Source organism: Pristiophorus japonicus, chromosome 8 (assembly GCF_044704955.1).
Source record: "Pristiophorus japonicus isolate sPriJap1 chromosome 8, sPriJap1.hap1, whole genome shotgun sequence".
NCBI classification, from domain to species: Eukaryota; Metazoa; Chordata; class Chondrichthyes; family Pristiophoridae; genus Pristiophorus; species Pristiophorus japonicus.
Genome location: NC_091984.1, coordinates 61,112,365 through 61,124,168, shown reverse-complemented (window position 1 = coordinate 61,124,168; position 11,804 = coordinate 61,112,365). Strand labels below are relative to the sequence as shown.

At 56.6% G+C, this 11,804-nt stretch overlaps 1 protein-coding gene across 4 annotated transcripts in view; it reads left to right on the top strand.

Annotated features, from left to right (window-relative positions):
• Positions 1-1,517: 1,517 nt before the first annotated feature.
• Positions 1,518-11,804, top strand: part of pomgnt1 (protein O-linked mannose N-acetylglucosaminyltransferase 1 (beta 1,2-)) — a 104,581-nt gene continuing 94,294 nt past the window's right edge. Inside the window, exons 1-2 of one of the 4 annotated variants that reach the window (XM_070886842.1) lie at positions 1,518-1,803; positions 9,581-9,683. In XM_070886842.1, the coding sequence (XP_070742943.1) occupies positions 1,684-1,803; positions 9,581-9,683 (223 nt within the window). In that variant the 5' untranslated portion in view covers positions 1,518-1,683. The remainder of the gene's footprint in view (positions 1,804-9,580; positions 9,684-11,804) is intronic. The other 3 variants (XM_070886845.1, XM_070886841.1, XM_070886844.1) reach the window with 3 other exon arrangements.

Sequence of the window (11,804 nt, the reverse complement as noted above, 5' to 3'; positions counted from 1 at the left end):
TTTCCCCCCAGTGGCTGAAGAGCTCCTCCCAGAGTCGCAATACGGATTCCAATGCACATGATTTTCACCGCGTGACAAATCCAAGGATGCACATGATTTTCACCGCGTGACAAATCCAAGGAAAAATGATGGGAGCAGCACCAACCTCTGTACATAGCCTTCTTTGATCTCACAAAGGCCTTCAACTCTTGTCAACTGAGAGGAATTATGGAGTGTGCTCCTCAAATTCGGCTATCCTCAAAAATTTGTCACCATCCTTCGCCTGCTTCACGCAAGCTGTGATCCTTACCAATGGCTCCACCACAGATCCAATACAAGTGCAGACCGGGGTCAAGCAAGGTTGTGTCATTGCACCAATGCTCTTCTCAATCTTTCTCGCTGCAATGCTTCATCTAACCTCCAACAAGCTCCCCGCTGGAGTGAAGCTAATCTACAGGACGAATGGGAAATTGTTCAACCTCTGTCGCTTCTAGTTGAGTACCAAGGTTGTCCCAACCTCTGTCATTGAATTACAGTATGCAGACGACGCTTGCGTTTGCACACACTCAGAGGCCAAACTCCAAACCGTCATTGACACCTTTACTGAAGCGTACGAGTCTGGGCCTTACATTAAACATCCGTAAGACAAAGGTTCTCTACCAATCTGCCCCCACCTCAACATACTGCCCCCTGATCATCAAGATCCACGACAAGACCTTGGACAGCGTGGACCACTTTCTATACCTTGGGAGCCTCCTATCAGCGAGGGCAGACATTGTTGACGAAACCCAACACTGTCTTCAGTGTGCCAGTGCAGCCTTCAGTTGCCTGAGGAGAAGAGTTTTTGAAGACCAAGGGCTAGAAATTCGTTAGCATTCCGGCCATGGGGATAGTGCAGGAAAGTGGAGTTGTGGTAGCTCAGCCATGATCTCAATGAATGGCAGAGCAGGCTCAAGGGGCTGAATGGCCGACTCCTGCTCCTAATTCTTATGTTCTTAACACTTGTTAGGCTACAGCTTCAGTTCTGGTCACATTACAAGAAGGATGTAATTGCACGAGAAACGGTGCAGAGATTTATTTGGATGTTGCTTGGACAGGAGAATTTTAGCTATGAGGAAAGATTGAATAGGCTGGGATAGGCTGATAGTTTCCCTTGGAACAGAGGAGGCTGAGGGGAGATTTAATTGAGGTGTATAAAACTACGAGGGGGTCAACAACCAGAGGACATAGATTTAGAGCACTTAGCAGAAGGATTAGAGGGGAGATGAGGAAACATTTCATCACCCGAGGGTGGTGGGGATCTGGAACTCACTGCCTGAAAAGAGTGGTAGAGGCAGGAACCCTCACCGCATTTAAAAAGTATTTGGATGTGTACTTGAAGTGCCGTAACCTGCAGGGCGAGGACCAAGAGCTGAAAGTGGGATTAGGCTGGATAGCTCTGGGTCGGCCGGCGTGGACACGATGGGCTGAATGGCCTCCTCCCGTGCTTTTCTCTGATTGTATGAAGTGAGCCGCTGGCACCGGGAGAGGCGGCCAGACCGGAGTTAGACTGACTGCAGCAGCTGGGTGACCCGGAACTGGAAGCCGGCGGTGGGTTATGGCCGGGCCCGAGCACAGTCTGTGGATCCGGGAGGACCGAGCCACGGGGGTAATGGTGGGCCGGGGCCGGGCTGGCGAGTGAGGGGCCGGGGCGGCGAGCCGCGGATGGACGACTGGAAGCCCAACCCGCGGGCCAAGCCCTTCGTCCCGCGGCGGCACAGGAGCTGCTGGATGGCCTGGAAATACCGGCTAACGGGACAGCGGTCAGTGAGGAGGCTGTGCCAGGTGAGCAGGCCGCGGCGCCTGGGAGCAGCAACCCGCGGGGGGATGGGAGAGTGAGTGAATGTCTGGCGGGCGGGCGGGGAGAGAGACAGAGAGTGTGTCCGGGGGGGTAATGGGAGAGAGATAATCGGGGGGGGAGGAGAGAGAGAGTGTCGGGGGGGGGAGGGAGAGAGTGTAGGGGGCGGGGGGTAAAGGGGGAGAGAGAGTGTCGGGGGGGGGGGGGTAAAGGGGGAGAGAGAGTGTCGGGGGGGTAAAGGGGGAGAGAGAGTGTCGGGGGGGTAAAGGGGGAGAGAGTGTGTCGGGGGGGTAAAGGGGGAGAGAGAGTGTCGGGGGGGTAAAGGGGGAGAGAGTGTGTCGGGGGGGTAAAGGGGGAGAGAGAGTGTGTCGGGGGGGGTAAAGGGGGAGAGAGAGTGTGTCGGGGGGGGGGGGAGGTGAGAGAGTGTGTCGGGGGGGTGAAGGGGGAGAGAGAGAGTGTCGGGGGGGGTGAAGGGGAGAGAGTGAGTGTCGGGGGGGGTGAAGGGGGAGAGAGAGAGTGAAGGTGGAGAGAGAGAGTGTCGGGGGCGGGGAGAGAGAGTGTCGTGGGGGGGAGAGAGAGAGAGAGTGTCGTGGGGGGGTAAAGGGGGAGAGAGAGTGTCGGGGGGGGTAAAGGGGAGAGCGAGTGTCGGGGGGGTAAAGGGGGAGAGAGAGTGTCGGGGGGGTAAAGGGGGAGAGAGAGTGTCGGGGGGGGTAAAGGGGGAGAGAGTGTGTCGGGGGGGTAAAGGGGGAGAGAGTGTGTCGGGGGGGTAAAGGGGGAGAGAGAGTGTGTCGCGGGGGGGGGGGGGTTGAAGGGGGAGAGAGAGAGAGAGAGTGTCGGGGGCGGGGAAGGGAGAGTGTCGTGGGGGGGGAGAGAGAGAGTGTCGGGGGGGGAGAGAGAGTGTCGTGGGGGGGAGGGAAGGGAGAGAGAGTGTCGTGGGGGGGGGGGGGGAAGGGAGAGAGAGTGTCGTTGGGGGGGGGGGGAGGGAGAGAGAGTGTCGTGGGGGGGGAGGGCGAGAGAGTGTCGTGGGGGGGGAGGGAGAGAGAGTGTCGTGGGGGGGCGGGGGGGAGGGAGAGAGAGTGTCGCGGGGGGGAGGGAGAGAGAGTGTCGCGGGGGGGAGGGAGAGAGAGTGTCGTGGGGGGGGGAGAGAGAGAGTGTCGTGGGGGGGAGGGCGAGAGAGTGTCGTGGGGGGGGAGGGAGAGAGAGTGTCGTGGGGGGGGAGGGAGAGAGAGTGTCGTGGGGGGGCGGGGGGGAGGGAGAGAGAGTGTCGTGGGGGGGGGGGAGAGAGAGAGAGAGAGTGTCGGGGGGTGGGAAGAGAGAGAGAGTGTCGTTGGGGGGTGGGAAGAGAGAGAGAGTGTCGGGGGGTGGGAAGAGAGAGAGTGTCGTTGGGGGGTGGGAAGAGAGAGAGAGTGTCGTTGGGGGGTGGGAAGAGAGAGAGAGTGTCGTTGGGGGGTGGGAAGAGAGAGAGAGAGAGTGTCGTTGGGGGGTGGGAAGAGAGAGAGAGTGTCGTTGGGGGGTGGGAAGAGAGAGATTGTCGGGGGGGGGAGAAGAGAGAGAGAGTATCGTGAGTGGGGGGGAAGAGAGAGAGAGTGTGTCGGGGGGGAGAGAGAGTGTCGGGGGGGAGAGAGAGTGTCGTTGGGGGGTGGGAAGAGAGAGAGAGTGTCGTTGGGGGGTGGGAAGAGAGAGAGAGAGAGAGAGTGTCGTTGGGGGGTGGGAAGAGAGAGAGAGTGTCGTTGGGGGGTGGGAAGAGAGAGAGAGTGTCGTTGGGGGGTGGGAAGAGAGAGATTGTCGGGGGGGGAGAAGAGAGAGAGAGTGTCGTGAGTGGGGGGAAGAGAGAGAGAGTGTGTCGGGGGGGAGAGAGAGTGTCGGGGGGGAGAGAGAGTGTCGGGGGGCAGAGAGAGTGTCGGGGGGCAGAGAGAGTGTCGGGGGGGAGAGAGAGTGTCGGGGGGGAGAGAGAGTGTCGGGGGGGAGAGAGAGTGTCGGGGGGGGGGGGAGAGAGAGAGTGTCGGGTGGGGGGGGAGAAGCGAGAGAGTGTCGTGGGGGGGGGGAGAGAGAGTGTCGGGTGGGGGGGGAGAAGCGAGAGAGTGTCGTGGGGGGGGGGAGAGAGAGTGTCGTGGGGGGGGGGAGAGAGAGAGAGTGTCGTTGGGGGGGGAGAGAGAGAGAGAGAGAGAGAGTGTCGTGGGTGGGGGGGGAGAGAGAGAGAGAGTGTCGTGGGGGGAGAGAGAGAGAGAGAGAGAGAGAGAGAGAGTGTCGTGGGGGAGAGAGAGAGAGAGAGAGAGAGAGAGAGTGTCGTGTGGGGGAGAGAGAGAGAGAGAGAGAGAGTGTCGTTGGGGGGGGGGGGGGGGGGAGAGAGAGAGAGAGAGAGAGAGTGTCGTGGGTGGGGGGAGAGAGAGAGAGAGAGAGAGAGTGTCGTGTGGGGGAGAGAGAGAGAGAGAGAGAGTGTCGTGTGGGGGAGAGAGAGAGAGAGAGTGTCGTGGGGGGGGGGAGAGAGAGAGAGAGAGAGAGAGTGTCGTGCGGGGGGGGAGAAAGTGAGTGTCGGGGGGGAGAGAGAGAGTGTCGTGGGGGGGGGAGAGAGAGAGAGTATCGTGTGGGGGTGGGGGAGAGAGAGAGAGTCGTGGGGGGGGGAGAGAGAGAGTGTCGTGGGGGGGGGGAGAGAGAGAGAGTGTCGTGGGGGGGGGAGAGAGAGAGTGTCGTGGGGGGGGGGAGAGAGAGAGAGAGAATGTCGTGGGGGGGGAGAGAGAGAGAGAGAGTGTGTCGTGGGGGGGGGAGAGAGAGAGTGAGTGTCGTGGGGGGGGGTGGAGAGAGAGTGTCGTGGGGGGGGGAAGAGAGAGAGAGTGTCGTGGGGGGGGGAGAGAGAGAGAGTGTCGTGGGGGGGGAGAGAGAGAGAGAGTGTCGTTGGGGGGGGAGAGAGAGAGTTTCGTGGGGGGGGGGGGAGAGAGAGAGAGAGAGAGAGTGTCGTGGGGAGGGGAGAGAGAGAGAGAGAGAGAGTGTCGTGGGGGGGGGAGAGAGAGAGAGTGTCATGGGGGGTGGGGGGGGGAGAGAGAGAGTGGGTGGGGGGGGGAGAGAGAGTGTCGTGGGGGGGGGAGAGAGAGAGAGAGAGAGTGTCGTGGGGGGGGGAAGAGAGAGAGAGTTTCGTGGGGGGGGGAAGAGAGAGAGAGTGTCGTGGGGGGGGAAGAGAGAGAGAGTGTCGTGGGGGGGAAGAGAGAGAGAGTGTCGTGGGGGGGGGATAGAGAGAGTTTCGTGGGGGGGGGAAGAGAGAGAGAGAGAGTGTCGTGGGGGAGAGAGAGAGAGAGAGTGTCGTGGGGGGGGGGGAGAGAGAGAGAGTGTCGTGGGGGGGGGAGAGAGAGAGTGTCGTGGGGGGGGGGGGGAGTGAGTGTCGTGGGGGTGGGGGGGGGGGGAGAGTGAGTGTCGTGGGGGTGGGGGGGGGGAGAGAGAGTGTCGTGGGGGTGGGGGGGGGAGAGAGAGTGTCGTGGGGGTGGGGGGGGGGAGAGAGAGTGTCGTGGGGGTGCGGGGGGGAGAGAGAGTGTCGGGGTGGGGGGGAGAGAGAGTGTCGTGGGGTGGGGGGGAGAGAGAGTGTCGTGGGGGTGGGGGGGGAGAGAGAGAGTGTCGTGGGGGTGGGGGGGAGAGAGTGTCGTGGGGGTGGGGGGGGGGAGAGAGTGTGTCGTGGGGGTGGGGGGGGGGAGAGAGTGTGTCGTGGGGGTGGGGGGGGAGAGAGAGTGTCGTGGGGGTGGGGGGGGGGAGAGAGAGTGTCGTGGGGGTGGGGGGGGGAGAGAGAGTGTCGTGGGGGTGGGGGGGGGAGAGAGAGTGTCGTGGGGGTGGGGGGGGGAGAGAGAGTGTCGTGGGGGTGGAGGGGGGGGAGAGAGAGTGTCGTGGGGGTGGAGGGGGGGGGGAGAGAGAGTGTCGTGGGGGTGGGGGGGGGGAGAGAGAGTGTCGTGGGGGTGGGGGGGGAGAGAGAGAGTGTCGTGGGGGGGGAGAGAGAGTGTTGGGGGGGGAGAGAGAGAGTGTCGTGGGAGTGGGGGGGGGAGAGATAGTGTCGTGGGGGTGGGGGGGGGGAGAGAGAGAGAGTGTCTGGGGGGGTGAGTGAGAGTGTCTGGGGGTGGGTGGGGAGTGAGAGAGAGTGTCTGTGGGAGGAGAGAGCGAGAGAGTGTCTTGGGGTGGGGGGGGGGGAAGAGAGAGAGATTGTGTTTGTGGGGGAGGGGGGATAGACAGAGAGAGTGTGTGGGGGTGGGGGAAAGTGTGTGTGTGTGTAAGGGGGGTGGGGGGGCGGGTGGAGAGAGACAGAAAGTGTCTGGCAGGGAGGAGGGAGCGAGGGTGGGTGGGGGGGGAGCGAGAGTGTGTGTCGGGTGGGTGGGGGGGGAGCGAGTGTGTGTGTCCGGGGTGGGGGGGTGGGGGGAGAGAGAGAGAGAGAGTGTGTGTGTCGGGGAGGGGGGGTGCGGGGGAAGAGTGTGTGTGTGTCATGGCAGGAGGTGGGGGAGAGAGAAAGAGTGTGTGTGTGTGTCCGGGGGGAGGGTGGGGGGGGTGGGGGAGGGCGAGAGTGAGTGTGTGTGTCTGGTGGGGGGTGGGAGGGAGAGAGCGTGTGTCTGGGGTGGGGAGGGAGAGAGTGTGTGTGTTGGCAGGCAGGGGGGGGCGAAGAGAGAGAGAGAGAGAGAGAGAGAGTGTGTGGAGGGGGGAGAGAGAGAGAGAGAGAGAGAGAGAGAGAGAGAGTGTCGGGGGGGGGGAAGAGAGAGAGAGTGTCGGGGGGAGGGGGAGAGAGAGAGAGAGAGTGTCGGGGGGGGGGAGAGAGAGTGTCGGGGGGGGGGAGAGAGAGAGTGTCGGGGGGGGGGGAGAGAGAGAGTGTCGGGGGGGGGAGAGAGAGAGTGTCGTGGGGGGGGGAAGAGAGAGTGTCGTGGGGGGGGGGGGAGAGAGAGAGAGAGTGTCTGGGGGATGAGTGAGAGTGTCTGGGGGTGGGTGGGGAGTGAGAGAGAGTGTCTGGGGGGGGAGTGGGGGGAGAGAGCGAGAGTGTCTTGGGGTGGGGGGGAAGAGAGAGAGATTGTGTTTGCGGGGGAGGGGGGATAGACAGAGAGTGTGTGAGGGTGGGGGAAAGTGTGTGTGTGTGTGGGGGGGGTGGGGGGGCGGGTGGAGAGAGACAGAGAGTGTCTGGCAGGGAGGAGGCAGCGAGGGTGGGTGGGGGGGCAGCGAGTGTGTGTGTCCGGGGTGGGGGGAGAGAGAGAGAGAGAGAGAGAGTGTGTGTCGGGGATGGGGGGTGCGGGGGACGAGTGTGTATGTGTCATGGCAGGGGGTGGGGGAGAGAGAAAGAGTGTGTGTGTGTGTGTCCGGGGGGAGGGTGGGGGGGGTGGGGGAGGGCGAGAGTGAGAGTGAGTGTGAGTGTGTGTGTCTGGTTGGGGGTGGGAGGGAGAGAGTGTGTGTCTGGGGTGGGGAGGGAGAGAGAGTGTGTGTGTTGGCAGGCAGGGGGGGGGACGAAGAGAGAGAGAGAGAGAGAGAGAGAGTGTGGAGGGGGGGGGAAGAGAGAGAGTGTGTGCGGAGAGTGTGTGTGTGTGTCTGGGGGGTGGGGAGAGAGAGTGTGTGTGTGTCTGGGGGGTGGGGAGAGAGAGTGTGTGTGTCTGGGGGGTGGGGAGAGAGAGAGAGAGTGTGTGTGTCTGGGGGTGGGGAGAGAGAGTGTGTGTGTGTGTCTGGGGGGTGGGGAGAGAGAAAGTGTGTGTGTGTCTGGGGTGTGGGGAGAGAGTGTGTGTGTGTCTGGGGGGTGGGGAGAGAGAGTGTGTGTGTCTGGGGGGTGGGGAGAGAGAGTGTGTCTGGGGGGGGAGGGGGTGGGCGGAGAGAGAGAGAGAGAGAGGGAGAGTGTGTCTGGGGGTGGGATGGAGAAGAGAGTGTGTTTCTGGGAGGGTGGGGGTGAGAGAGAGAGAGACGGACGGAGAGCGTGTGTCTGGGGGAGGGGGGCTGGGGGTGTGGTCAGAGTGTGTCTGGGGGGATGGGGCGTCCGTGTCTGGCGGGGAAGGGTGTGGTATGTATGTCTGCGGTATGGCGTGTGAATATGTAGTACAGAAGGAGTCCATTCGGCTCGACCCGCGTGTGCTGGCTCCACCCTTGAACCTGCATTCCAGATCTTATTAACCATCTTTGTGAAGAACTTTCTCCTCGTTTTCCCTCTCGGTCATTTGTCAATTATTTTAAATCTGTGGCCTCTGGTAACCAACTCACTCGCCAGAGGAAATCGTTTCTCCCTACTTGCTCTATGCAAACCCCTCATTTTGAATCCTACTATTAGTTTTAACGAGCACATTCCCAGAGAGGGTTGCTTTAATGGTAAACTGAGAGGGACGGGCAGGGCTAACTCTACAGGGCATTGGTGAGACCACATCCTGGAGTACTGCATGCAGTTTTGGTCTCCTTATTTAAGGAAGGATATACTTGCTTTGGAGGCAGTTCACGGTGTTGATTCGTGAGATGAAGGGGTTATATGAAGAAAGGTTGAGTAGGTTGGGCCTATATTCATTGGAGTTTAGAAGACTGAGAGGCGATAGAAACATAGAAAATAGGTGCAGGAGCAGGCCATTCAGCCCTTCTAGCCTGCACCGCCATTCAATGAGTTCATGGCTGAACATGTAACTTCAGTACCCCCTTCCTGCTTTTTCGCCATACCCCTTGATCCCCCGAGTAGTAAGGACTTCATCTAACTCCCTTTTGAATATATTTAGTGAATTGGCCTCAACTACTTTCTGTGGTAGAGAATTCCACAGGTTCACCACTCTCTGGGTGAAGAAGTTTCTCCTCATCTCGGTCCTAAATGGCTTACCCCTTATCCTCAGACTGTGACCCCTGGTTCTGGACTTCCCCCAACATTGGGAACATTCTTCCTGCATCTAACCTGTCTAAACCCGTCAGAATTTTAAACGTTTCCATGAGGTCCCCTCTCATTCTTCTGAACTCCAGTGAATACAAGCCCAGTTGATCCAGTCTTTCTTGATAGGTCAGTCCCACCATCCCGGGAATCTTATTGAAATGTATAAGATTCTTAGGGGTGCTTGACAGGATTCATGCAGAGAGGATGTTTCCTCTCGTGGGGGAATTTAGAACTAGGGGGCATAGTTTCAGAATAAGGGGTCACCCATTTGAAATGGAAATAAGGAGGAATTTCTTCTGAGGGTCGTAAATCTTTGGAATTCTCTTCCCCAAAGAGCTGTGGAGGTCATTAAATATATTTAAGGTGGAGATAGACAGATTTTTGAATGATAAGGGGTTATGGGGAGCGGGCATGGAATTAGCGTTGAGGCCAGGATCAGATCAGCCATGATCTTATTGAATGGCGGAGCAGGCTCGAGGGGCCAAATAACTACTCCTGCTCCTATTTCTTATGTTCTTATTTTAAAGCAGTGTGTGTTTTTAGTTTGCTATCGGCTTGCTTTGAAAGCTGCCTGTAGTAGAAGTAAACACAGTATTGAATTCAATCATCTGACTTGTTTTAAATGTAACCGAGATATTACAATTACCTGTTACACAAGCTAACTTGATCTATTGTTAAACACAGGTGTAGTCTTGATGATCTCCCGTCTCCAAAGATCCTGCCTATTTACTGTGCTGACATTTAAAGTGTTCTGTTTTTTGCTTTATTTAATTGCTTCTAAAACCCATGGAATACATTTATTTTAGTAGTTCATTGTTGGTTATTCACATAACTAAAATCTCTCCAACAGTGTTTAGGACACTGCTTAGGTCATGTTTTCCATTTCTGATTCGGAACATTAGATTGAAGAGGCATTTTCTGTTTTCCAGACTGCTGCACTGCTGTTTTTACTTGTGACTGTAATTGTCAACATCAAACTTATTTTAGACACAAGAAGAGTGGCAAATGAGGAGGAATTAGTGCAAGACTATGGTAAGATTCTGTGAAGCACCTTGGAATGTTTGCTCTCTGTTGCAGATGCCACTGTATATAAATACAAGTCGCTGATGATAGCGGGGGATGCAGCAGCGGGAGAGAGCGTGGTTTGAGTTCAGTTCTTACACTTTAACTTTAATACAAATGAAACGTTCCGAATGATGAGAGAGGGGTCACTAGTGTGTTTTTTGGTTCCTAATGTGCTAATACATGTTAGAAGGTAGTGATTTACACTGAAAATTTGCTTTCACCATAATTGGCTAGCATTTTTCTTTAGTAGAGCAGGGTCAGTGTAGCATAAGAACATAAGAAATAGGAGCAGGAGTAAGCCACCTGTCCCTCGAGCCTGCTCTGCTATTTAATAAGATCATGGCTGATCTGATCATGGACTCAGCTCCACTTCCCTGCCCGCACCCCATAACCATTTACTCCCTTATCGCTCAAAAATCTGTCTATCTCCACCTTAAATATATTCAATGACCCAGCCTCCACAGCTCTCTCGGGCAGAGAATTCCATAGATTTACAACCCTCTGAGAGAAGAAATTTCTCCTCATCTCAGTTTTAAATGGGTGGCTCCTTATTCTAAGACTATGTCCCCTAGTTTTAGTTTCCCCTATGAATGGAAATATCCTCTCTGCAGCCACCTTGTCGAGCCCCCTCATTATCTTATAAGTTTCAATAAGATCGCCTCTCATTCTTCTGAAAGCCAATGAGTATAGCCCTCAACCGTTCAACCTTTCTTCATAAGTCAACCCCTTCATCTCCGAAATCAACCTAGTGAACCTTCTCTGAACAGCCTTCAATGCAAGTATATCCTTCCTTAAATATGGAGACTAAAACGCAGTACTCCAGGTGTGGCCTCACCAATACCCTGTACAGTTGTAGCAGGACTTCTCTGTGTTTTTATACTCTCATCATCATAGGCTGTCCCTCGAAACAAGGATGATTTGCTTCCATGCCAAAAAAGAATGAGTTCACAGGTGTTTCAATGAAGGACCTAATATTCCAGGTCTTGAACTACATCGTGTAGGGTGGAAGATGCCTGTGCGTGGATTTTTTTAATGTGTGGTGGCCGTTGCACACCAGCCACCACATGGGCTTGACCAAGCCAGGCCTTAGTCCAGTGGCAAGGATTAACCAAGCCGACTGGAGACCTGCTCTGCTGCATGGGCCTAGTGCGCACACATATCGCAGTGTGGGCTGACCCGTGCTACCCCTGGGCCGTTGCCTCTTCTGGCTCCGAACTCTCACCTCTCCTGGGCCCCGATCACGGCGCTCTACGATCACTCGCTGCTCCTTCGCCCTGACCCCACCGCTCCTGCTGTACCGCCGACCCTCCAATCACTGACGTGGACCTTGATGATGTCTCGCTTCGCTGCTGTCGCCCTCCTGCACCAGCTCGCGCTGGACCTTGCAGTGGTGCGCTGCTCATGACAGCCGCTTGCCGCTCCTTTTATGGCCCCGACCTGCTGCTTTCGCAGGTCAAGGCTGCCACGCTGCCCATGGCCGCCACTCGCCATGATGGCTGATAGTCGTCTATTGAACAGCAGAAAATAAAACCAGCTCTTCAATATGCTACTTTATAATGTTCAGTTATTTTTGAAGAGCGTGTCGTACCTCTGCTCCTCGGGCGTACTCTCCGTGTTGCCGTGTTTTGTATCATCCCCCTTGCAATAAAGGCCAACATTCCATTTGCCTTCCTGATGACTTGCTGTACCTGCAAACTAACTTTTTGTTTCATGCACAAGGACCCCCAGGTCCCTCTGTAATGCAGCACTTTGCAATTTTCCTCCATTTAAATTATAATTTGCTTTTCTATTATTTTTGCCAAAGTGGATAACCTCACATTTTTCCACATTATACTCCATCTGCCAAATCTTTGCCGACCCACTTAGCTTGTCTATATTCGTTGGCAGATTTTTTGTGTCCTCCATTCAATATGCTTTCCCACCCATCTTTGTATCATCAGCAAACTTGGTTACATTACACTCGGTCCCTTCATCCAAGTCATTAATATAGATTGTAAATAGTTGAGGACCCAGCACCAATCCCTGCGTCACTGTTTGCCAACTGGAAAATAACCCATTTATCCCGACCCTCTGTTTTCTGTTAGTTAG